The sequence below is a fragment of the Trichosurus vulpecula genome, chromosome 3, assembly GCF_011100635.1.
Source record: "Trichosurus vulpecula isolate mTriVul1 chromosome 3, mTriVul1.pri, whole genome shotgun sequence".
Taxonomy (NCBI): Eukaryota; Metazoa; Chordata; class Mammalia; order Diprotodontia; family Phalangeridae; genus Trichosurus; species Trichosurus vulpecula.
In genome coordinates, this window is record NC_050575.1 from 409094095 (window position 1) to 409121640 (window position 27546).

At 41.1% G+C, this 27546-nt stretch overlaps 1 protein-coding gene across 1 annotated transcript in view; it reads right to left on the reverse strand.

The window, feature by feature from the left end:
- Positions 1 to 27546, reverse strand: part of LOC118841070 (zinc finger protein 420-like) — a 107266-nt gene that overhangs the window by 47310 nt on the left and 32410 nt on the right. Inside the window, exon 5 of the mRNA XM_036748484.1 lies at positions 24305 to 26061. Coding sequence (XP_036604379.1) covers positions 24305 to 26061 — 1757 coding nt within the window. The remainder of the gene's footprint in view (positions 1 to 24304; positions 26062 to 27546) is intronic.

Below are 27546 nucleotides of genomic sequence, written 5' to 3' on the forward strand. Positions count from 1 at the left end.
GCCTGGGCAGTCCTCAGTCAGCCCTGACCCTTAGTGACGGTTCTGGCCTAAAACCACCCTCCCAAATAGCCCCCCCACCCCGGGCTATTTATCAGTGAATTCTGGGTCAAAAGTCTGCAGTTGACAATAAAGGTGCCTGTTCCTTTAAGAACTGACCATTCCTTGACCACTCCCACACTCACCCAATCACCTATTAGCATACGTGGTCTGTTTTACTCTAGAACATCCGAATAAACACTGAATGTCCCACTTAGGACCGCAGGCTCCCTAAGAACTCTGGCCCCCGGAAGGCGCAGACAATACACTTTGGCCAGCCGGACTCTTTCAGTCCTGCTTGAGTCCCTGACCTCAATTCCTGATGACCCCGCCTGGGACCTCCACCCTGGGGGTTTCTGGAACCTCCTCCTTTGGGGGATGGGCGGCCCCGTGGTGAGGATTCTGGGGAAGAGGTGAAGCGGCAATGCCAGCACTTGTCAGGACCCAAGGACTGCTATTGTAGCCACCTGATGTCTTACACCTTGTGAGGATTTTGCTGTGTGCTCCCTTGGATTTTCAGCACCCCCTCTCACCATTTTCATTAAACCCAGTATCTATCCCTTGCAAGGAGTGAAGCGTAGATTCTGTGACAATGGGCCTCCCACTTGTTGCCCACGATCTCGCCACACTTGAAGCAGTGCACTCAGATGATCGTGGTGAGGGCAAAGAGGCAGTGGTACCTGCAGTGGAGAAAAGCTCAGATGTCCCTCTGGGCATAGGTTTTTAAGACTTGCTTTTGCTTCTATAAGGTGTGTCTATTTTACAAGACATCTGCCTCTACAGACATGCATGATAAACTTAACTTTTATCTTCATCCTTCCCAAGTCTGAGTTATTTCTCATGTTGCCTAATTCTAATTTTTTGTTGTTCAGTCATTTCTGACTCATTGTGATCCCACAGACCATACCATGCCAGGCTTTTCCATGCTTCAGTATCTCCCAGGGTTTTTTCCAAGCTCAAGCTCATTGCTTCCATGACACTGTCCACCTCATCCCTTGCCATCTCTTTCTCTTTCTACCTTTAATCCTTCCCAACATCAAAGGGTTTTCAGTGAGTCCTGTCTCCTCATTGTGTGGCCAAAGAATTTAAGCTTCAACTTCAGTATTTGACCTTCCAGTGAATAGTGTGAATTAATTGGATTTGATTTCCTTGCAGTTCAAGGGACTTGCAAACGTCTTCTGCAGAACCACAACGTGAAAGTGTCAGTTCTGTGGCAATCAGCTTTCCTTAGATTCCAACTCTTCTAGCCATACATTGCTACTGGAAAAAAGGGGCTTTGACTAAAGGTACCTTCATTGGCAAGGTGATGTCTCTGCTTTTCAGTGTGCTGTCCAGATCAGCCATAGCTTTCCTGACAAGGAATAAGCATCTTTTGATTTGATGGCTGCAGCTGCCATTCATAGCAATCTTTGAGCCCAAGAATTTAAAATCTGACATTGGCTCATTTCTTCTTTCTTCCTCTGCCAGGAGGTAATAAAACCATTGCCATCATCTTAATTTTTTTTTAATGTTAAACTTCAAGTTAGCTTTAAGTCTCCTCTTTTACCCTCATCAAGAGCCTTCTTAATTCTTCACTTTCTGCCATCAGAGTGTATTCATGCTCATATCTGCCATTAAGCCAATCAGGGTCAAGTGACTGGCCCAGAGTCACACAGCTAGTAAATGTTTGAGGTCAGATATGAGGTCAAGTACTCTTCATTCCAGGACCAGTGCTCTATCCACTGTGCCACCTAACTGCCTCTGATGTTGGTAACATTTCAACCAGCATTCTTAATTCTGTCTTTTGATTTGTCCAGACCAGCATTTAACCTGATGCACTCTGTATATGTGAAATAAATAAGGTGGCCATAGACAGACTTGTTGTACCCCTTCCCTAATCCTAAACCAATCAGTGAGATTGCACCTCTGTGTAAAAGCCATTTTATTACATTCATAAAGTTTTTTAAATTTTTCCTTAAGCATACATTAAAAAAAATTCTATATAATTTATTTATTTTAGGTTTTTTGGTTTTTTTTTTTGGTTTTTAGTATGATTTTATTTTATTTTTAAAAAGTTTTTATTTTTAGGTTACAACACTCAGTTCCACAGGTTTTTCAGTTCCAAATTTTCTTCCCCTCCCTCCCCTCTGCCCTCCCCCCAAGACCTCATGGAATTCAATATGTGTTCTACATGTACCTTCACATTAAACATATTTACACAATAGTCAAGTCATAAAGAAGAACCATGATCAATGGAGTGAATCATGAGAAAAAAGAAAGAAAACCAATATATATATATAGAAAAAAAGAGAGAGCACATAGTTTCCTTCAATCCACATTCATACTCCATAATTCTTTATCTGGATGCAAATAGCTCTTTCCATCATGAGATCTTTGGGGCTGTCTTTGAACCTTGTATTGCTAAGAAGAGCCAAGTCTATCAAACTTAGTCATCACAGAATCAGTAAGTCTGTGGTTGTGTACGATATTCTCCTGGTTCTTCTCTCACTTAGCATCATATCATGTAGCTCTTTCCCGGTCATTGTGAATTCTGAATCTTTCCCATTTCTTATAGCACAATAATATTCCATTACATTCATTACATCCATTACATCATCCATTACAACTTGTTTAGCCATTCCCTAATTGATAGGCATTCCCTTGATTTCCAATTCTTTGCTACCACAAAAAGAGCTTCTATAAATATTTTTGTACTTACCGTTCCCATTTCCCCATGTTTGATCTATTTAGGATTGTTTCAACAATCCAGCTAGCAGCTGCTGTGGGGGGTGTAAAACCAACAACAACCCGCTCACAGAACGCTGCAAGCCCAGGTACTTTTGACCTGCTTTACTAAGGAAAGCAACGTTAAGGGGTTAACAATCTTACTTTAATCTAGCATACAAATATAATTCACTTAGTTTGGGGGAAAAAGCCAGCACCCTAAACTTCAGAGCAAATACAAATAAATTACAAACATACATTTATAAACAGACCAAACACAATTCATAGTTACCTAGGAACCATCAACATCTGAGTTCATCCGGGAGCTTGAGGATGGCTGGCCCAGAGTCAAGCACCACTTGTACTGTGACACAGAGCTCCGAAGGAGAAAGCCAACCTCTGGGGTTATATATCTTGTTCAGGGTCAAAGGTGAGTAACACATGCAACTCACCCACTTAACCTAAATGTGGCACAAAAATGCGACTTAAACCCAGGTGGTCTAAAAGCCTCTGATGTCACAAACATCACTCAAACCCATATAAACTAGGCTTTCCCTTGAGGCAAGGAGGTCATCAAAGACTCCTAATTTAATCAAGGAAACAAAGGCCAAACTCTGCAAGGGCAATTGGTTGAATAAGTGCCAAGAGCCCATCTTGATTCCCAATACAAGGATACAGACCTAGAAGTGGTATTGCTGGATCAAAGGCTATGCACATTTTGATAGCCCTTTGGGCGTACTTCCAAATTGCTCTCCAGAATGGATGGAGCTGTTCACAACTCCACCAACAATGTAACAATGTTCCAATTTTCCCACATCCTCTCCAGCATTTATCATCTTCCTGTTTTGTCATGTTAGCCAATCTGACAGGAGAGATGTGGTACCTAAGAGTTGTTTTGATTTGCATTTCTCTGATCACTAGTGATTTAGAGCATTTTTTTCATTTGACTATAGATATCTTTATTTCTTCCTCTGAAAATTGCCTGTTCATATCCTTTGACCATTTCTCAATTTGGCTCAGTTCCTTGTATATTTTAGAGATGAGGCCTTTATTAGAGACGCTAGCTGTAACTATTTTCTCCCAATTTTCTGCTTCCCTCCTAATCTTTGTTGCATTGGCTTTGTTTATACAAAAACTTTTCAATTTAACATAATCAAAATTATCCGTTTTGCATTTTGTAATGCTCTCTATCTCTTGTTGGGACATGAATTCTTCCCTTTCCCATAAATCTGACAGGTAAAGTATTCCTTGCTCTCCCAAATTGCTTATAGTATCAGCCTTTATTCCTAAATCATGAACCCACGTTGGCTTTATTGTGTCATACAGTGACCAGTTTCTGCCATAGCATTTTCTAGTTTTCCCAGCAGTTTTTGTGAAATAGTGAGTTCTTAGCCCAGAAGCTGGATTCTTTGGGTTTATCAAAGATTAGATTGCTATAGTCGTTGACTACTGCAACTTGTGTACCTAATCTATTACACTGATACACCACTCTGTTTCTTAGCCACTATCATGGAGTTTTGACGACTGCTGCTTTATAGTACAGTTTAATATCTGGTATGGCTAGGCCACCTTCCCTCACATTTCTTGTCATTAATTCCCTTGGTATTCTGGACCCTTTGTTCTTCTAGATGAATCTGGTTATTATTTTATCCAACTCTGTGAAATAATTTTTTGGTAGTTCAATTTGTATGGCACTTATTTTTAGTTTTTAACATTCATTTCCATAAGATTTTGAGTTTTGAATTTTCTCCCCCACCCTTGCCTCCCTCCTCCCCAAGACAGCATGCAATCTTATATAGGCTCTACTTTTCCACTCATATTAAACATATTTTCACATTATTCATGATGTAAAGAAGAATTAGTACTAATGGGAGGAACCATGAGAAAGAAACAAAACAACAAAAGAAAAGTGGAGCAAATAGTATGCTTCCCTTTGCATTCAGACTCCAAAGTTCTTTCCTGGATGTGGATAGAATTTCCCGTCATGAGTCTTTTGGAGTTGTCTTAGATCCTTGTATTGTGGAAAAGAGCTAAGTCTATAAAGGTCAGTTATCCTACAGTGTGGCTGTTACTGTATACAATGTTCTCCTGGTTCTGCTCACCTCACTCAGCATCAGTGTAATGGTAATGTATATTTGAAGATCTTCCCGTCCATTAATAGGCCCATGTGACCTGTATACATCACAGGAAGCCTAAGTCACATGTGGTAGGAGCTTGCTGAAGGTGGAACTGGAGGGGTGGAGGAGGAAATGCTCAGAAGAGTTAGAAACAGCAGAAGGAGAGGGCACAGGCAGGGAGTGAGCTAGGCTTTGTGAGTGTTTGTTGGTGAGAAGGCCCCAGCAGGGAGGAAGGTTATGGGATGGCCATGGCTCCCTGCTGTGATACTGTATAGTAACTTCTTTGCTCCTATGATGGATTGAACTCACTGGTTTATGGATTGTTTTTTTTCTGGTGTCTGAATACATGTTTTGCTTCTGCCTTCTGTATGGAGAGTCTGTTACATTTTGTGATTCATAACTAGGCAGGTATATTCATAGCAATAGCAAGTGTTGTGAATATTGCCTTGGCAATACATTCGGCAGCAAGGATGGGATCACAAGGTACAAAACCTCAATTTGGAGGTAAAAAGGCCTTAGAAGAAGAAACGGGTATCCCATGATGGGAGGATTTGCCTTATTTTTCCCTAGTAATGGAATGGGCTAAGGCAGCAGACTCTGAAAACTGGGAACACAAGTGACAGAAGGGAGAACCTAGAGATTTGGAAAGATGTGTGCAAAGGGTGAAAAGGCAGGGAGAGAATTGGCAGCAACATTTTGGAGAGTCTGGGTTTTACTAACAGCTTATCATATTATATTTGAAAGCAGAGACAAACTCTTGAAAGAGAAAGTTCAGATGGAAAGGGAGTTGCCTGGTGTGTTACAGTGTTCAAACTCTTCATCAGAAGAGCAAAATGGGGGATATCAGGTGATAAAAGCTGATTCGAATGAGGATTTTGCTGTTAATTTAGTTAAGAAAAAAGGAAGAACAAAAAAGGTTACAAGTGCATACAAGTTCAACACAGGGTGAGCCTAGTTGCCCTGGTGATGGCTGCCAGGAGAGAGGGTTGGCAGAAAATGAAACAATGTTAGATAAGGCTCAGGCAGATGCACACCTCATACTGTGAAGGAAACAAGAGAATCAGGGAGAAAATTCAGTTTATAGAGACATTCTTGAAGGTTTCACTCAGCAGGAGGTCACAGTTATCTTGGGTTGGTTTACCCCCAAAATGGGAGAATCATTAATATCTTGGATGGTGAGAATTATTGGTAGGTGGCGTGGATTGCTTGAAATTCATAGGTGCTAGTCAGAATCTCTCAGTGCAACAAGCTTTTAGAGATTACCACATGCTAGGAGCTAACAATACAAATAATTTGTTAGCTTTAGTTGGGGTTGGATGCTGTAAACAATATCCTGCTGACTCTATGTGGTCCAGGGCAGATAGGCCCTGGTATTCACTTAAGGACTGTATGAGAAACTTGAAGGAGGAAGTAATGAAGACAGCAATCATGACTAGAAATGCTGAGTCTCTCATACAGATATAGTAGTGAAGACAGTTCCCCCTGCTTATGAACACCTAGTTTTGAGTGCTAATGAGGAGATGGAGCACCCTCTTTCAGAGGTGCTGGATACCATTTCACAGTTTAAGTGACTTAGGGGACTGGGAAAAAAGATGAATTTCCTCAAGAAAGAAGAGTAAATGGCCAGCAGATTCAAAGTCAGAATAGATTGACAAGAAAAGAAATGTTTACTACTCTATTGAGAGCAGGGGTAGATTTTGGAAGTATAGATGGTATTCCAACTACTGAACTATATAAAATGTACTGAGATAAGGAGCTTAATAGCAGACAGAATGGAGAAGTAAGAATTGCCCCTACAGATGCTTCTGAACCCTTGTATCCAAGTGTGTCACACCTTCGGTGAGAGTAGGAAATTGGCCAAGCCCCAGCTCAGATTAAAGAAATACACAGACAGGATTATAGATCCCATATTGATTTGACCAAATATTGGATAAATGGATCAAACACTGCAACTAGGACATTGATACTGGGGAGGAGGCTTCCCTTATAATTGAAACCCTGATAAGTTTAAACATGGAACTCCTATTACCATCACAAGACTGGGAGGGGCTGAAATATCATCCAGACAAATTAAACTAATGATGAATATTGGACAATTACCTAAGAAAGAATATACCGTGGTCATCGTACCCATTCCTGAATACATCATTGGAATAGATATACTGAGAGGTATAACTCTAAATTTACCTGAGGGGAGATAACAATGTGCAGTAAAGAAGATAGGAATCAATACAGTTTTAGTAGGAAAACTAAAAATTGACCCAATCACTTCAACTGAACCTTTTGAAGTAATTACTTTGAAGCAGTATTGTGTGCCATGTGGGTGAGATGAAATTACTAATACTATAAAGTAATACGTTGAAGAAGGAGTATTAGTCCCTACAACCACTTGATGGAATAATCCTGTCTGGCCAATATGAGAGTCAGGTGGAATGTGGCGAATGACAGTAGATTATAGATAACTGAATAATGTGATTCCTCACTTGTATGGTGCTGTACCAGATACTGTTACCTTAATAGAAAGCATCCAGAAATATAATGGTGCTTAGTATGCAGTGATTGATTTAGCCAATGATTTCTTTACTATCCCAACAGATTCTAAACAGTGGGACCAATTTACTTTCACTTGGCAAGTCCGACAACATACTTTTACACACTTGCCACAGGGATATATGCATAGCCCCCTATTTGTCACAGGATTATGGCTGAACATTTGGATGAATTAAAGCTACCTGGTATACAGCTTACCCACTACATAGATGATATTCTGATAAGGGGAGAAAATGTAAAAGAAGTGGAGGAGAGTTTGATGCTTTTAATTGAGCATATGAAAAGCAAAGGATGGGAAATTAACCCTGCAAAGATTCAAGGACAAGCTCAAACTGTGAAACTTTTAGGTATACAATGGAATAAGGGACTGTGAGAAATTCTTCCACAAGCCCACCAAAAAAATTCAGGATTTTCCTATCCCTACCAATAAGAAAAAGGTCTAAGAGTACATAGGATTATTTAAATATTAGAGACACCACATTCTCCATATGGGACAGATTTTGAAACCCTTATATAAAGTTACTAGGAAAAAATATGAATTTGATTGGGGACTTGAGCAGAATATACCTTTTGAAGAAGCCAAGGCTGCTATTAATTTGGCGCTAGATTTATGTCCTATGCAAAATGGACAAGTGGAATTACAAGTGATGTACAGGATAAATATATAAACTGGTGTTTATGGCAAAAACAACAAAGCCAAACTGTATCCTTAGAATTCTAGTCTAGGAAGCTACCTTCATCTGGAGTTCAATATACCCCTCTTGAAAAGCAGTTGTTAGCTGCATTTGATAGATTGGCTTTGGTAGAGACTGAACAACTGACTCTGGGTCATGAAGTCATCTTAAGGCCTGGAATCCCAATTATGACCTGGGTCATGAGTACCTCAGCTTCTCAACTGGACATGTGCAAAAGGCTAGCGTAATTAAATGGAAATGGTATATTCAAAATAATCGAAAATGGGCAAAAGTGGAGTTTCTGCTCTACATGAATCTATAGCAAACATAGACGCTGAGGGAAATGACAAACCCCCTGAACTGAGGCAAGAGTTGGTCCAGTCCTTGGAAAAATGGAATGAGGGACATGATGAAGAACAGAAGAAACATGCACTGTTTACTGATGGGACAGAAAAATATTCGGGCCACAAAAGACATTGGAAAGCCATAGCCTATAACCCATGTACTAGGTGGACTTTGGAAAGTAATGGGTTAGGTGGAAGTAGTCAGTATGCTGAACTTATGGCAATACTTCAAGCTATCAAAACAGAACGAGGAGGACAGTGTCATATATTCACAAATTCATGGGCAGTAGCTAATGGGCTAACTATGTGGATGCCCATGTGCAAATATCAAAGTTGGGAAATTCATGGCAAACAGGTTTGGGACAATCAGAACATGAATACAATGCACATGCTGATCGTCTAGCAAAGATTGCTACTGAACATATTGTCCCCACCCTGACACCAACTGATGATCTGGTACCAGCAAAATGTGTCCACCAAATGGTCAACCATTTAGGGGTCCAGGCCACACACCAATGGGCACAAGATCAAGGTATTAGTGTCTCTCATTGATTGTCAAAACAAGTAGCAGAGGAAGGTTATATATGTCAGTTGGAAAAGGAACAAACTGCTCCTTGGGTAGTAACAGGAGAAATAGCAAGGGGACAAGTTCCAGTCCAAATTTGGCAGATAGATTATATTGGACCACTAATCCAAGATAAAGAATGCAAATTTATATGTACTTGTGTTGACACCTATTCAGGTGGACTAGTGGCTTGTCCTTACAAGAATGTGACCCAGCAAAACACCTGTAAAACTCTAGATATCATAAGTCTATATTATAGAACCCCAATGTAGATTCAAAGTGACATTGAGTCGCATTTAAAAGGTAATGAAATGAATAGATGTTGTGTATTAAACAATATAGAATAGATATATTCTATACTATCCACAAGTATCTGGGTTAACTAAAAGAATGAATGGATTATTAAAGGAACAGTTAAGAAAGTTAAGTTCTAATAATTCGTATCAACGTTGGAAGCATAATTTGTTCACTGCTTTGTGTAATTTGAATAATAGACCATTGGTAGGAAATACACCTCTAGCTAGAATGATGACTCCAAATCTGCAAATTAGAAAACAGCAAACACATAAGATCCCAAATATTGAATGATGAAATTTGAGGGAATATGTCCCAATACTGTGTCCAGGAACACCTGGTTCGGTCAGATATCACTAACAATGTTTAGAGGACTTTTGGTTAGATAGAAAATAAGTAAGAAATATCTCTCCTGGAGTATGTATGAGAATCCCTAAGAATCATTTTGGATGGATATTACCTAAATCAGAATTAGCAGCTCGAGGAATGCATGTATTGGCTAGAGTAATAGATTCTAATTATCAAGGAGAAAATTGTTGTGACATTCCAAAATTTGGGTGAAGAACCTATACAGTTTTGTAAAAATGATGGAATAGTTCAAGTGATTATTTTCCTTGTGAAACAATACCCCTCGTGAAAACTGACCCTCCTTCCAAAATTGTTGTTGTTTTTGTCCTTCCTTCTTGAAGAGGCCCATGACATCAGGGAAGTGATGACATGACTTGCACTTGACTTTGATTTGAGTGAGGGAGGTCTGTGTAAGGTCACCAACTTCACTTTCTCCTCCAGAGCCATCTGGATTCAATGACCTGATATTCATCAGGATGACTGGAGGTGACCCAGGCTGCAATGGGAGACCCTGGCCCTTTTAGGCTAAGGCCTTTTCATATACTCACTTAGAGTGAGGTAATGCCCATTCAGTGAATAGGCCTCTTTAAAAAGTGAGTCAAGGAGATTCTCACAAAGTCTTAATTAATAATCTCACAAATGCTATTAAGTGATAGCAAAGCAATTTTAACTGAACAATAACAGCTTTTTAACCCATTCAGCATTTCTTACAATTCTTAACAACATTTAAACCATACATATGTATGTTTGGACCATATAAATTTGATGCTTTAATTTATATATTTAAAAACTTGCATAACCAAATATAACAGTTTCAAACTATTACATCTCCTGTCGTAATTGTTATGTACAAGAAGTTCTAGAAATTCTGTAGTAACAAAGAATTGAGTTGTGGAAATTTATGAAAAAGTATTTTTTCTTATAATCTCAATGTTGTTAGGTTAAGAATTGTACTTAAGCAAAAGATTAAGGCTGTTAACTAAAACAAGGATTTTGGACTTAAATTCTTGAATTTTATGACTCCCTGGATGGGACCAGGGATAGAATATAAGTCAGAGAGAGGAATTCTAAAGGAGTTAAAGTTTAAAAAGTGTGGACTGTGTTGAAAAGCCAGTCTCTTTCCCTGCTTACCCTCCTGTCCTTTGGTCTAGATAAGAAGAGAGATTGATCTAGGCCCTCCTGGTAGAAGGGAAGGAAGGGGGAGGGGCAGCAGTACTGGGGTTTGAGTTTTTACTGAAAGAAAAAGAGCAGTAGGCATCAGAAGTCTCCAAACCTGGCTTCTTAAAGTCAGCAGAACTGATAAGATTAGATTTGAGACAGGGTTTGTTTTGGTAGTTTTTATTAGTGAAACTTGCCATCTGATGTAAAAGAATCTACCCTCGGGGGAGATGGTAATGGCAGGTCTGTAATCAAAAATAAATAAGTAGTGATAAAAGGAAAGTTATATACCTACAGATGTAGAAGGGTTTATGGGGGAAAATGGAAAATTGGATAAATGCAAATATGTGAAATTTTATTGTTTTTAATCAAATGACTGGTTACATTGGTACTCTTGCATAGTCAAATGAAAGATAAGTATTGTTTCTGGATATTGGTGGGAGTAGTTTGGACAGGCGGAAGAGAGGTTTGTGAAATAAGAAATACAAATGTAAGGTTGAATCACTATCCCATAGACTAAGGCTCGGATTTAAAGTTATATTGTATCTATGTGAGATAGAGTCGTTAGATGTTTTAAAGTGATGTAAGAGCAATTAGGTATTAATACAAATAGTGTAATTAATTACTGGAACTAAATCAGAGACATCTTCAATTTAGGGAAAAGAATTTCAATGTACGTCTCTTTAAAAGAGATAAGTTGTAGAATATTTTTGTATTGGGAAAAGTTAAATGTGGATTTGAATTCATTACATCGTCTAAAACATAAAGATAAAGTTATATGGTTCAATTCTTTCAGATCAGACATAATTAGCGAAGAATAGAAAAATAGAGGAGAACCTGATGCAAATGTGTTAGAGCAATAACTTATGATCTTAATGGGAAGATTTTATGAACAAGGGAGGAAATGCATGCAAGCTATTTAGAGCTAGCTTTAAGGATGTTCCTTAAGCAATGTGATTATTGGAACCTGCTAATCAAAGACTTAATGGGACTCTTAACTGACTGTTTTTCTCAGTCTAACTCCAGGTGTGGGTATCAAGGAAGAATGACCCAAGATGCCAGCAGCCCTGTGGAAGGGCGGGCATGAGCTGCAGGTATGATTTCATGGTAAAGTTGAGAGGGCAACTGTTCAGAATGTGCTGAAGTGGGATCCTCTTGATCTGATGCCTTAACTGAAACCTGGCAGACTAGGCCTGGCCCAATGCAGCTTGCAGTTTAACATAACTTCTGCCTGGAGTTGATAGGAAGCTGGGAAAATATGGTCCCCTTACTCTAAGTCCCTAATCTCTTGGTGGCAAATTTCTATAATCAGAAGGTTTTATAAGTACAGTAACAAATCTATTAAAATAATTGGTTATGGAACATCTTAGATTACTATAGGACTGTGACTAGTGTTCTTGTATAAATTAGGCTTTTTCTTGGTAATGGTATGGAGACAATTAGGTCAAGGGCTTGTGAGAAGGTTATTTGGTTAATATCATGCTTGTCTAAAGCTTTGTTACAGTTAGTAATGTTAAAAAAGAATGGCTTGTGGTTTATTTTGTAAAGCCATCAAAGAAACATAGCATGACTAAAAGTTTATGATGTTATATGTACTGTGTTAAGAATTGGTTATTTAATGTGTTTATGTATGTGCTGGAGTCTGCTGTTAATTCCTTAGTGAAATATCATCCTTCTGGTGAGGAAATTAATAATGAGTTAATGTGAAGTATGAGAAAATGGGTTCTGATGTGAATTTCTTAAACGTGACAATTGGCCAAAGTTCAAATTTTGAATGTGTAAAAATGATTAGGCTATAAGGATTAGAAATGGTAACTTAAAATTCTGCTAAGGTAACTTTTGTAGGAGAATGGAAAGAAAGCTGGTTCCTAGAAGAAGGCAAGAAGAAAGTGATGGCTGGAACAAATACCAAGGATCAGAAGACTTCATTGATGTTGTTCCCTGCCAGACAGCCTTATGGGAAGAGACTTTTGAATCTTAAAGGGACAATTGCATTTTCGTTTTCTTTTGGGTCTCCATATCAATATTTACAAAAGGGACTGCCCCCTTTGATTTGTCAATGCGTCGATGTGTGGTAAGCAAAATGGCCTTTGTTTTCTTTGAGTAACTCAGTTTATTTCATTAAGCCTTACTAGGTGCTGGGCCCTTGGGGCCCAAGGTAGGGCTAACTCCAGGGAGGGCCCAGTTTACACATCTGGGACAGCAGAGGCTTTTAGGTCCGCCTCTTTGTGACGATTCATGGGGTTGGCTAAGGGGAGGTGTTAACTCCAGAGCCATGCCCTATTGGGTGTTAACCTAATCTACCTGGATGTGAACCTCCCAGGGTCCTAAGGGGAGGGGCCAACTCAAGAACCAATCGGCTCTGGTCATTCAGATGATGGTTGATGATGTCAAAAACTCTATAAGAGGAGAGAAGACAGCTTGAAGATCCCTTTTCTGTTGGAGCAGCAGGGGTGGCGAGTGTGACTCTGGGCCAGCCCTTGTTCTGAACTCCCTGGCTGAACCTAGATGTTGGTAACTATGAATTGTATTGGGTCTGTCTGTTGATATTTGTAATTTGTTTGTATTTTGTTCTGAAGTTCAGGGTGCTGGTTTTTTCCCCTGAACTAAATGAATGTTCTGAAGTTCAGGGTGCTGGTCTCTTCCCCTGAAGTAAGTGAATGAATCTGTATTTGGTCCATCTGTTGATGCTTGTAATTTGTTTGTAATTTGCTCTGAAGTTCAGGGTGCTGGCTTTTTCCCCTTAACTAACTGAATGCTGTCTGTATGCTCCCCTGAACTAACTGAATGCTGTCTGTATGCTGGATTAAAGTAAGCTTGTCAGACCCTTGGCCTTGCTTTCCTTGGTTAAGCAGATCAAAAGAACCTGTGCTTTCCCAGTGTGCCAGCAGCTTTCTGGGTGCTGGCTGTGGGTGGATCTTACACCCCCCACAGAAGCTGCTAGCCGGATTGTTAAAACAGTCGATCAAACCTTCCCATATTTACTTAAAGGGGTGACGGTTAAGGGGAAAAATTCAGATGAGAAAGAGAGTAAGGGAGTATTAAAAATGCGGAAACAAAAATTTGAATAAAAGAAGAGGGGGGAAATTGTAAGAAATGGGAGGAGGAGTTTTGTTTCCACAGAACTGAAGGTGTACTTCCCCCCCTCCCCCACCCCAGCTTTAGCAGAAACCAGGCCTCAGGTCAGTCAGGTGAAAGGTCAGAGGCTTGTACAGGTGCTTAAATGAGCCATTTGAGGAGAGCATGACATAGGCAGTCATGGGGTTGTATCTGGCCAATGAAGAGCCTGGTGGGAGATTCAAGGTGAGGGTCTTTTCAAGGACTGGTGTCCATCTGAGTCCTTTGTACTTTCTCCTGTACTATGTTCAGGGGAGGTACCCATTTATTGAGGGAGAATAAATGTAAATTAAAATTAAAACATTCCTGACTTCCCCCCCCCCAAAAAAAAGTGAGTCAAGGGATGGCCCCTTAAATTAGGAAAAAGAAAAGGAAAACAAGCTGGGAGGGGAAGATTCTCAGGGTTGCTGTTCCAAACAAGAACAGTTACCATTGACATTCACTCTAAGCTAGGAGGGCCCAAAATACAGCCATTAGGTGGAGCTTGGGCAGGGACCTATTGTGGTCCAATCTATGAGCTTCAGAGAGAACTGGATTTAAGGTTTTGAGAAAGAAAGAAAGAAAGGTACCTGCTTTCACCACTTACCTGGACTGTGGCTCCTTTTTCAATAATCCAGCTAGCAGCTGCTGTGGGTGGTGTAAAACCAACAACAACCAGCTCACAGAATGCTGCAAGCCCAAGTTCCTTTGATCTGCTTTACTAAGGAAAGCAAAGTTAAGGGGTTAACAATCTCAATTTAATCCAGAATACAAATATCATTCACTTAGTTCAGGGGAAAAAGCCAGCACCCTGAACTTCAGAGCAAACACAAACAAATTACAAACATCAACAGACCAAATACAATTCATAGTTACCAAGAGAACCATCAACATCTAAGTTCAGCCAGAAGGCCCTTACAGTGGCTGGCCAGAATCCAGTGAGAGCCTTAAGCAAATAGCTCTGTTCTCCCTTTTTATACAGTTTCAGATATCATCAAACATCATCTGAGCAACCAGAACTTAGGCTTCTATGATTGGCTCTGGTGTTAGCACCTCCCTTCATTGGCCCCAACTGGAGCCCCATTTTAGTTACCAATTCACACCCACATAGGCTTAGCACCTAGATAGGGATTTGGGTCTGGGGCTTAGCACCTGGTAAGACTTAATCAAAGACACTGAATTAATCAAAGGAAACAAAGGCCAAACTCTTCAAGGATCCCCAATACAGCTCCTCAGGCCTTCTTGCTCCAGCATCCATGGTCCTTCCCTTTGCTCAAAGTAAGAGATCACATCTTCTCTGGGAACTGGAAGCCCTGGGCATGAGGAAACCGTAAGGGATGAGGATTTAGAAAAAATCATAATTTAGTTCTCTTTAGGGGAAAGGGTATGAATAAAGAGCTGCTCCATTTTGAGAATCACTCCAAGTAAGAGGTCAAACGTAGATGTCTGTACTGATACATTAGTGCTTTTTTTGTAAATAACCTGAAATAGGATGTGTTGTGCAACCTGTTCTGAGAAACAGCCAAACCCTGGGCCTGCCATCTTGTTTTGTTCCTTCCTGGCAGAATCTACTAACCCCACAACTAGGTAAAAGGGTAATTGTGCCAGATCACCCTCAAACCCAAGCAACAGGGACCTTGACAAATCAGTTTTTGCATTGAACTTGAATTAGCATAACTATCAACCAAGACTCTAGAGGGCCAAGGATGATGAAACATGCTGCCTACCACCTAGAGGTTAAGGATTTAGGTAGAGAATGAGAAATATTTTTTAGGACACAGCACGGTGGATTTTTTTTTAGATCGACTATACCTTGTGTGTAATGGGTTTTGTTTTTCTTGTGTTCTCAATGTGGGGGAGGGAGCAGGTGGGAGGATGAGCTGGATCATGGCTGATAGAACTGGAAGTATTTGTGTGTGTGTGTGTGTGTGTGTGTGTGTGTGTTAGTTATGCACACATTGGAACTCTGATCAATACAGTGATCAGTCAATTCCTGAGGACTCATGATGACATGTTGACTACCTCTTGATAGAGCGTTAATACTCAAAGTACCAGCTGATGTAATTTTCTTTAGCTATAACCATTGAGAAATTTTAGTTAACTTGACTACATATATTCTTGTAATATGAGCTAGTTTTTCTTGCTTTCTCAATGGGGGATAGGGCCTAGCAGCAAGGGAAGGGAGAGAAGGCTATTTTCTGATTTAAAAAAATTTGAATTTAAAAAATGAAGTAAAAAACATTTCTCCCCATGCCTGAACAGGCTGTGCTACATGGAGGTAGTGGAATACTGTTGTGCTATGGGAAATGGGGATGATAAGGACTTCATGGCAACCTGGAGGAACCTACACGACATAATGCTGAGTGAGGGGAGCAGAGCCAGGTGAACATTGTGCACAACCACAGATATATGGATTCTGTGGGGACTGACTCCTGACGGACTTTGCTCTTCTCAGCAATGCAGGGTGCAGAGACAACTCTCGATGGAGGGTGCTATTACATCCAGAGAAATAGCTGTGGAGTGTGGATGCAGATTGAGGCACACTTCATGCTTGCCTTTTTTCCCCCACTTTTTTTATTCTCTTTTGTTTTTGGGTTTTTTGTTTTTTTGGTTCTGTTTCTTCTTTCTCGTGATTCATTCCATTGGTCATGATTCTTCTCCACAACGTGACTAGTGTGTGGATTAGTTCGGTACGAAGTTGTATGGGATTCCATGCTGTCTTGGGGAGGGAGAGTGCGAGGGAGGGAGGAGAGTCTGGAACTCAAGATTGTGTGGAGCCAAGTGTTGTAAACTAAAGATAAAAAAAAATAAAAAAAAACACATTTCTTCCCAAGTATTCCTAACTGTATAAGTAACAATAAGACAGGGAAAATGATGCCTACCTTCCAGGACTGGTTGTGAGCATGAAATGAGATATTGTTAATGTGCTTACCTCAGAGCCTGGCACGCAGTAGGGGGTTGATAATAAATGCTGGTGTTCTTCCTTCAGCCCATCTTAAAATCAGACTGACCAATCACCTGATGCTGTAAAAGGTAGCACCCTCCCCATTTGGGAAAGGGTCATCATCTCCAGGAGTTCTGTCCTTCCACATGGTTAGGCCTGTTTTGTTTTTTTTTGTTTGTTTTCCCCAAAAAGGTGACAAAGCTATCCCAAGGACCTGACTTACATAGTGGGCAAAGGCCCCACGTGCCGCCCGCCAAGCAGTATTCTAAGGGTCTCTGGACAAATTAGTGTGGCCGCCTGGCAACCTAAAGGCATAAAAGCCTACCCATGTGAAATCAGGGTCCTTCAGATATGACAGATTTCCCTTAATGGCACACTGGCACACTTTGCTCTGCTGACCAGATGGGCTCCACATGGAGGTGAGGGCAGCCTTGTCTACTGAACCTAAAGAACTCTAACATCCTTATTGAATGTCCTTTTATGCTATACTAAAATAAAGCTCTTTTTACTTGTTGAATGACCTAGGAGTGTCCGATTTTTGTTAAACATTTAAATTGAGTAGTGACTCGAGTCAGTTCCATCCACTATTCCTTTCTCAGGTCGATTTAGGACCTGCTCTAGCCAATGGGAGACTCAGATTTTCCAAGAAGCTGTCTGAGATACCTTGACACACCAACTGGACTCTGTCAATCCTTGCTTTTCTCCTTGTTGCTCTCATGGTCTCTGCCAGTGCCTGGCACACTGCACAGTGTAGACCAAATTATCTCACCAAGAAGCCAATCTGTACAGTAATATGGTATGTGGTGAAGCTAGTTCTGTTGCCCAGGACCAACAGAGGCAAGGGTGAGAATCCCAGGAGGCTCTTTTAAACAATAGAGATGTTGTCCATCATTCAGTTACTGCCAGGGTAGGTCTTTGAAACACAGGAGCAGCAGGATGGCCCCAGAGCAGTCTGTACAAGAAATCTTGGGCTTGTGTATCTAGGGCCGTTTTAAGTGCTCATTGACTGGATCTGAGAACTGGGAAAGGGGAGGGCTTCAGAGGGACCTGGGAAGGCTTGTGTGAGCTGAGGGAGGAAGACATGACCGGCACTAGGAGCACAGTTTCTGCGCTGATGACCACAAAGCAAAGGACAAGAACTGGGGAGCCTTCAGGGCTCTGCTCCAGGTCTAGTCCAGAGAAGACCGGGGTGAAGGGTTTTCCTGGGCCTTCCATCAGTACAGGGGAGAGCTTGGCCACAAGAAAGAGAGAGGAGGGGTAGGTGCTGTATGTAAGGGGAGGGGGTGCTGGTAGGAATTAAGAGAGCTAAAACAAGATCCTTAGGTAATAGAGACTAAGGAATGAAGGGGTCACTCTTGTCAGTCAGCTGTAATGAAGGGGAATTTAAAACCAAATGGGGAGTGGTAGGTAAAGCAGTAGATAGAGAATAGGCCATTGATTCAACAGGACCTGAGTTCAAATCCAGCTTTAGGCATTTAAGACTGACTAGCTCTGATTCTGCATAGCGACCTGGGGAGGGAGAAGGATCCCAGACCTGGAGAGCTCTTTCCCCTCTCTTCCTAGGCAGGAGGCTGCCCCATGGGGATTTAGAGAGGGCGACACATCAGAGGGGTTAGAAAGATTCAGACCCTGCCCTCAGGGGAAAGACTCCAACCTGTAAAGGGTGGGAGGCAACAGGGAGAGTCAGGCTTGGAAATGAGGACTAGCTAAACAGGAAGACAACTTCCCTCCATCTCTTGCTCCTCTTCTGTCCCTCTCCCCTGCTCATCCTCCTACAGAGCCCCAAGAGGCAGAGGTGGTTTGGGATCCCAGACAGAGCCTTGATGACCCCTAAGATGGAGGTCTCCCTCCAACTGGTCATCTGCCCTCCATGCATCCCCTCTTCCCAATTAACACACATATTATCTAAACAATTGACTGAATGCCAGATCAAGGGAGGAAAGCCAGGAGAGTTTGAGGATGGGGAGGGATCTGGAATGGAGCCACCAGGGAATGACCAGGGAAGCCTGAGACTGGGAGACAAAACCTAGCCTGGGATTGAACTCCCTGGTAGGGGACCTGAGGGGTCTGAAAGTAGTGGGGGCAGGGAAGCAGGAGGCCTGGGGAAGGGGAGCAGAGGTAGGGTCTGTCCTGAGGTCTAACTAGTATCTGGGTTGGATGCCTGAGACCCTCTGGTACAGCTTAGGCTTGGGAGGAGTTGATTCACTGAGGACCCCTACTCCATTCCCATCAGTATCAATCAATTTGATGTGATGTGATGTGATGTGATGTGATGTGATGTGATGTGATGTGATGTGATTCTCAGTATTTGGCCCCACATCTATGAGCTGCACATTGTAAGTCCACTTGCTTAATCACAAGCAGCTAACTAGAGACCCTCCACCCTTGTTTTTCCTTGTCATGGTGACCAAGTCCAGTGTGGTGGAGGTGACTTAACTACATGGAAAATCTCCCAACATATTTTTGTGCCTCTGGGCCATTGTCTCTTGTCCAACAGGAGCCAGTAACCATCTTATGACCATTTGGTGTCTGGAGGTGCCCCATGCCTTGCCCAAACTGTGACACTCCCTCTCCAATGCTGATATGTCATTTTTGGCTCTCAAGAGCAAGGTCTGTTACCAATGAGATTTTTCAGTGGAAAAATTATTCCTTTGCTAACTCTGTCTTATGTTTTGAAACTGCCATTTAGAAAACTGAGTATTTCAACTTAGCCTGTACTTAAGTGGAAGTTGTAGCTAAAACAATTTGGCTCTAACATGAAAAATTGGAAGATTGTTAACTAAGATACTTTGGTTATTTTTAACATTAAAATCTAAAACTAGTAATTCATTACTGTGTACGTGTGTATGGAAAGGAGGGGATGAAGCCTTATGTGGATTGGTTCTGCCCATTCAGAGCAGTCCTCAGGGTTAGTCAAAGGCACAGCCCACAGCAGCTATAAGAGTAGATGGGGTGGAGAAGAAACACTTCTCAGGGTTTCTTATCAATACCCCTTATTTTGGACACTGCAGAGAGTTTGTTTGGGTTATGGAGATCCAATGAACTTGGCTTTGTGAGAATTTGCAAGTATACAGAAAGGATATCTACTGATTAGCTTTTACACCAGGACAAATTTTAAATTTCAGATGTAAGAGCTGGTAAATTTTCCCCTAAGCTGTGATTAGTGAAATTGCTGTTGATGTAAAAGCTCTAAGGGATCATAGTAATCCATCAATAAATCAATAATTGATAATCTACCATCTGAGAGAAATGCCAGAAGCTCCTCAGAGAGAATGTGACACAGGTGGAGGACTGAATCTGGAAAAGCTGAGAGGCCAGTTTTAGCCTCATTCTAAGATGGGATCCTCCTGGCTCAGTTTCCCCATTGTGTTCATTTGAAAATCAATGCTACCCACCTGGCTGATGTGCAATTGATACTGCATGGTGGGAAAACTGTGAATTAGCTAAATTCAAATAGAGCAAAGGATGTTTTATAATGTCATACTTGACATAATCATATCCCTGCTTTATCCTTTTCTACTAAATTTGTATAATCTGATCAAATGTTCAAAGATAGGTGCATAATGCAAGCATGTGTGACAGCTTGCTGTTTTGACCTTAATGTAGTCAAGCGGCCACCCTGGGCTTGGGGCTGGGGTGCGACCACCCTCCCCTCTCACCCTGTTGAGAGATGTTTCCCACTGACTTTTAAAGCTGTCTTTGGCATTTATGAGTTGAGAAGTCTGCAAACTGCCACAGCTGCCAGTGATTCAGTGCCTTGAGGCCACCTCCAGTCCCATCTCTGCTTGTGCGGCCAATTCTGGGCTGTGTTCTGCTCTGAGCTCAGTGCAATAGACACTTCTGTTAGCTTGCCAGATTGTCCTGGTCTGGAAATGTACTTCACTCTGTCATTTTATGGCTTCTGCTGTTTGAAAATCAGTTTACAGTCATTTTTCACAGGTATTTCGAGGAGTTTGAGGGGAGAGAGCTCAATAAGATCCCTGCTTCTACTCCACCATCTTGGCTCAACCCCCCTAACTTTGTTTCCCCCAATTCTGACATCACTTTTCTTTCCCCTTGTATTTGGGCCCTGCACACTGAACTTGCTTGGCAGATTTGTGTCTTCCAGACTATAGCACATTCACCTATGGGGGATGGCAAACAGTGCCCATGTCCCTTTCCTGTCCACTGGATGCAGCCAGTGCTCAGTTCCAGTCGAGCACCTCTCTGGGACACCCTCAAGGCAGGGACAGCTGAATAGTCCTTGCCAGCAGGAAGTACTTTCAGAAGCTGAGGCTTTGACCCTTACGCCAAAAGATATTGGGTCCTATTTCTTCAAGGGGAGAGTAATGTGGTGCTAATGATGGACCCCGAAAAGACCAAGTCTTTCAAAGCATCCATTCCCCAAATTTTCCCACACATTTCAGCAGCCCAGATCACTGGCATAGCCCTTCTTTAGGACTGGGATTTAAACTGACATTTTTTCAATCCAGTGGCCATTTTTGAGCTTTCCAAATTTGCTTGCATATTGAGTGCAGCACTTTATTTTACCTTGCATGAAAAATTTCAAGTTTTACATGCAAAAAGAATATTCAAAAATATTTTGAGTTTCAAATTCTTTCCTTCTCTCTTCCCTTTGCTCTGGGATTGTGACATGAAACTGTATGTGCAATACAAGATGTTTCATGTTTTCTTTTTTCCAATTCCATGCAAAAAGAATATTTAAACAATGTTGGAAAAAAAAACATTTTGAGTTCCAAATTCTTTTCTTCCCTCTTCCCTTTACTCTGGGCTTGTGATGTAAAACTGTATTTGCAATACAAAATGTTTCTATGCCCAATGTCAGCAAAGGGTTCCTTATAATCTCCTTATGATCAGCTATCTTATCCCCTTACTGTCAGTGAGCTGAGAGCTCTCTAAGCTGCTGCTGTTGCTTTGGTGGGGGGTGGCCTTCACCACACTGGTGTCCAGGTCCAACTACTGTTACTTTTCCTGTGGCCTAAGTTGTTTTGGGTTGGAAAATTGTTTCATCCTGACTTTTTGTTGGTTCTTCATCTCCAGAATTGGATTCAGAACATCATTTAAAGTTGTTTTGAGCATCTGGGAGAGTTCAGGCGAGTTTCTGTCTTTACTTTCATTATCATGGCTCCACCTCCCTTCTTAAAGTCATAAATTTAGTCTTTACTTAATGACACTATAAATTTCTGCAGACTAGACAAAAAAATTGTTGCCCTCTTCTATGTCTTTTGTCTGCCTACCCAACTTGACCAGAGTTCGGAAAAGAGGGAGAGACACAAACCATGTCCCAGAGTCCCAGGAGGTCCCTGTGACTGTCCAGAGCCCTGGGTGGTATGTGACCATCAACCCAGAAGCCTCTTATGTAGTTGGTTGCTCCTTTTAATTCCGCTGCCAGGTTGGTGGAGCAGGAGCAAGCATAAGAGGCTGGTTAGGTACAAATGGCAGGCCTCTTACAATCTATCAGCAGCTGTATTTTAACACAATGGCTCTGCTCTGCCTGAAGTCTAGCAGGGGAATCCCTTCCTCATCACCATGATTGTTGGGTCACAAAATCAGTGAATGACAAGTTTCTTGATTGTCATATGCAGTAGCCTGAACATAGGCTAATACATACATACAGGTGGCCTACAGGAGACCACAAAATTTCCCCAAATTACCCCAGATTTTATACCCTTGATAAGCACCTCTGATTTCTTTACTTCACCAAGCATCTCCCCTCAGTTGACATAATACTGATGCAAGTTCATTTCCTAACTCTGAAGATATTCTGTTTTCGAGAACATCGATGTCTTCCTTTATAGTTTATGAGCCTGTTTCCGCCTTTTGTGGTTTTGCAATCTGGTGGGATTGCATGATTTATTCCCCCTTATTTCACCATTCTGGTATAATCAGACATAAAATTCAACCTTCACCAGTGACCTCCGTGTTCTAGAGAAAGTCATGTCCCTGTGAAGCACATTCATAAGGTTTTTACCTAGTATATACTGAGAAAGGAACTCACATTAATCAGTAAGACATGTATAACAAATACAACAATAATTTAATTTTTTCAAGAGCTGGCCGTCTGGCTTTGGAGACAGAGCTCACAATGCAGCTTGTGCTGAGTAATCAAAACTCTGACAGTGGTCACAAGCCCTGGACCTTAAGTGAAGCCAATCAAAGATTGTAGAACCTGTACCCCTTACAGAAATTTGGTTATCTCCTTTAGGGGAAGTGGTCACGACAACCAAAGAAGTGACTCCAGAACTGTTGTGTTGTGGGACTTGTGGTTTTCTCATGGGAAATTACTAAACGAATGTTTGTAATCCACCTTCCCCTCTTTCCCCAGTTGTAACTTAAGAATAAAACGTGTACTTTTACTTCAGCTAAGGGAACACTCCTCACTATGACAGTGATTAAACAACTTGATTACTGGCACTCCAGTTTCTAGGCCTGCTTTGTGTGGCTCCAAGCATTCTCAAGTTAGAGACTGGCTTGGTAAAAATCCTGTTAACAGAATCCTTTGATGGGAGAGTAAGAGATGATTTCTGGCTGAAGGTACTCTCCACAGTGGATCAATAAATGGCTTGTATGCAGAATTTTCTACTGTCTACAAAGTTCTATACTCCATTTACATGCCTCTCCTCAATCATGTCACTGATGAGATTTGTATCTTACATGAATTCTCTGCTGTGAAAACAGGGCTGACTTTGGCTTGAAGGCTTTACCACATGGATTGTATTTTCTCCAGTATGGATTCTCTGATGTTTAACTAGACTGGAGCTGACTCCAAAAGCCTTTCCACATTGATTACATTCATAAACTTTTTCTCCAGTGAGGCTGTTTTGATATGCTCTTAAGTTTGGCCCTCTTTGTAAAAGCTTTACCACACTGATTACATTCAAAAGGTTTCTCCCCAGTGTGAATTCTCTGATGTTCAGCAAGACTAGAGTGAACTCTGGAGTGGAAATCCACACTGTTTGCATTCATAAGGTTTCTCTCCAGGCTGGATGCTGATGCCCAGCAAGCCATGAGCTAACTCTGAAGGCCTTTCCATACTGATTTCATTCAAAAGGTGGATCACCAATGTGATACCCATAGCAGCTGCTCTGAATATGCAGGCGTATGTCCCGGTTTGAATGGAAAAACAGACTGTCTTCTGCAAAGAGGAAAGCAAGATATTTATTCAGATACCAAAAAGCCAAATCCACTGTAGTAACAAAGGAGTTGGTACCAATGCAGGGAGCACTGCCATCCCCAAGCCTTCCCTCCATCAGGCCTCCTCACAAAAATGCTTCCTTAAGCAACATGCTCCTCTCTTACTCTCCCTAGCTGGTCTGCCTCTGCCTGCTCTCTCCCCCAGCTATACCCCACCCACTCTTCCTGCTCCACCTGTTTAGCAAGCTCCTACCATCAGAGCCTTATGTGACTGAGACTCAAAGCAAGTCACACAGGCCTACTAGTGGATGGGAAAAATCTGACTATTTCATGAACAGTACAAAAAGTTCCTCTCCAGTGTGGATTCTCTGATGTTCATTGAGATAAGTCTTGTATGTAAAAGCCTTTCCACACTGATTACATTCATAAGGTTTCTCTCCAGTGTGGATTCTCTGATGTACAGCTAGTTTGGAGTTGTCTCTAAAAGCCTTTCCACACTGATTACATTCATAAGGTTTTTCTCCAGTGTGGATTTTCTGATGTTTAGCTAGAACGGAGCTGCGTCTAAAAGCCTTTCCACACTGATTACAGACGTAAGGCTTCTCTCCAGTGTGGATTCTCTGATGTTCAATAAGGTGGGCTTCCCGATTAAAGGCCTTTCCACACTGATTGCATTCATAAGGTTTCTCTCCAGTGTGGATTCTCTGATGTTCAGCTAGACTGCAATTGACTCTAAAAGCCTTTCCACACTGATTACATTCATAAGGTTTCTCTCCAGTGTGGATTCTCTGATGTACAGCTAGACTGGAGCTGTCTCTAAAAGCCTTTCCACACTGATTACATTCATAAGGTTTTTCTCCAGTGTGGATTTTCTGATGTTTAGCTAGAATGGAGCTGCGTCTAAAAGCCTTTCCACACTGATTACAGGCATAAGGCTTCTCTCCAGTGTGGATTCTCTGATGTTCAGTAAGATGGGCCTCCCGATTAAAGGCCTTTCCACATTGATTGCATTCATAAGGTTTCTCTCCAGTGTGGATCCTCTGATGTTCAGCTAGACTGCAATTGACTCTAAAAGCCTTTCCACACTGATTACATTCATAAGGTTTCTCTCCAGTGTGGATTCTCTGATGTACAGCTAGACTGGAGCTGTCTCTAAAAGCCTTTCCACACTGATTACACTCATAAGGTTTTTCTCCAGTGTGGATTTTCTGATGTTTAGCTAGAATGGAGCTGCGTCTAAAAGCCTTTCCACACTGATTACATTCACAAGGTTTCTCTCCAGTGTGGATTCTCTGATGCTCAGTAAGATGGGCCTCCCGATTGAAGGCTTTTCCACATTGATTGCATTCATAAGGTTTCTCTCCAGTGTGGATCCTCTGATGTTCAGCTAGACTGCAACTGACTCTAAAAGCCTTTCCACACTGATTACATTCATAAGGTTTCTCTCCAGTGTGGATTCTCTGATGTACAGCTAGACTCGAGTTGTCTCTAAAAGCTTTTCCACACTGATTACATTCATAAGGTTTTTCTCCAGTGTGGATTTTCTGATGTTTAGCTAGAATGGAGCTGCGTCTAAAAGCCTTTCCACACTGACTACATTCACAAGGTTTCTCTCCAGTGTGGATTCTCTGATGTTCAGTAAGATGGGCCTCCCGTTTAAAGGCCTTTCCACATTGATTGCATTCATAAGGTTTTTCTACAGTGTGGATTCTCTGATGATTAACAAGACTGGAGTTTACTCTGAAAGTTTTTCCACACTGATCACATTCGTAAGGCTTCTCTCCAGTGTGGATTCTCTGATGTTCAGTAAGATGGGCCTCCTGTTTAAAGGCCTTTCTGCATTGATTGCATTCATAAGGTTTTTCTACAGTGTGGATTCTCTGACGATAAACAAGACTGCAACTTCCTCTGAAAGTCTTTCCACACTGATCACATTCATAAGGCTTCTCCCCAGTGTGGATTCCCTGATGAAGAGCACAGATTTCTCTCCAAGTGAAGTCACAGGGACCATCACCCATGAATCTTTGCTGCAGAGTTTCTTCCACAGATAAGTTAAGGACTACAGGAGTCTTCTTCACTTCAAGTCTGATCTCACTTTCTGAAAGAAACAAGCAGGAAAACATGTATATACAGACACATAGATAATTATATCCCCTTCCCTTCACTGGCAGAACATAAACTACTTTACATTCTCTTTCCCCCAGCAAAGAGAAAGGTCTTCAAATTTCGAAAGTCTTCACATGGGCAGAAACAATTATTTCAAAATGCCATTAGCTCACATCCCAAGGACAATTTAGTTTACAAAGAGCTCCACACATGGTTACACCAGATCCTCACAACAAACATCTGGCAGAGGCAGACTGTTCTTATCACATTGGAAACTGCCACAATGAAACCAACATGGACTCCCCACAACCTTCCTACAAAAACCAAGGCCATGAGCTCAGAATAGCTCAGTGACTTGACTCAAAATCCCAAATGTGAGACATAAACTAGAACTTGTGACTTAACATGCTCTGTCCATCATACTAGAAAAGATCCTTCTACTCAATCTTTCCTTTTCACTTTCACTTTTGCACTTTCAATCCTTTCTTAACAGATATTATGGCATTTGTTCTACACATACTAAATATTCAAATTATTTCATGATGTCTCATATTTGCAAATACGACACAATGGCCCTAGTAACATCTTTCAATCTTTTTACTTTTCTGTTGCAGTATTTGAAGTCACATGAATACCAGCACTATTTTTTTTTGTATTTACCTAAAACATAGAAGATTTTATTCCAGTCTATTTCAATTTTTTCAATTTTTTTTTTTGCAAGACAATCAGGGTCAAAGGACTTGTCCACTGTCTGACAGGATTTGAACTCAGATCTTCTTAATTCCAAATCTAGCTGCCCCTTGGCCTATTAATTTATTTTGATAATGATAATTTATTTCCTTTAAGAAGAATTGTTTCTAAATGCCTCTGTTTACTATGATAAAAATAAAATCCTTGTAATAAAGATAGTACATGAATAATCTATGTAATATTGCATACCATCTAAAGGAAGGGAGGGGGGAAGGATTGAAGGAATTTGGAATTCTAAATTTAATCAAATGTTTAAAAAATGTTTTAATATAATAAAGTATCATATTAAAAATAAAAACTGTTTTTACTTAAAATCTGCACAATAAATACACCTTTAAAAATGCATGGCATTTCCCATGTCTGAAAATATGTGTCTCATACATGAATTTGGATCTATCATCCTTTTGTTAAGTGAGTAGACAGCATGCTACAGTGTAAGTACTCTTGAAGAGTTTCCCATTTAGGGAACGCCTTGGAGGATCTAGACAGGTGTCCAAAGGATTTGAACTAAAAATTTTTCAGTGGCACCTTGAACGGTAAATAATTGCCCAATTTTGTGGCTAAGATATTTATCTTCTGGGACAATAAGCATGTGCATACTTCAACCATGATGAGATTCTTTCTGGAAGGATTCCTAATCATGATGGTGAGGCATATAATCCTTTTGGGGTTCATGCAATGAGAACATCACACTCTGACTGCTTCTGACTGTGCAGCATATTCTTTC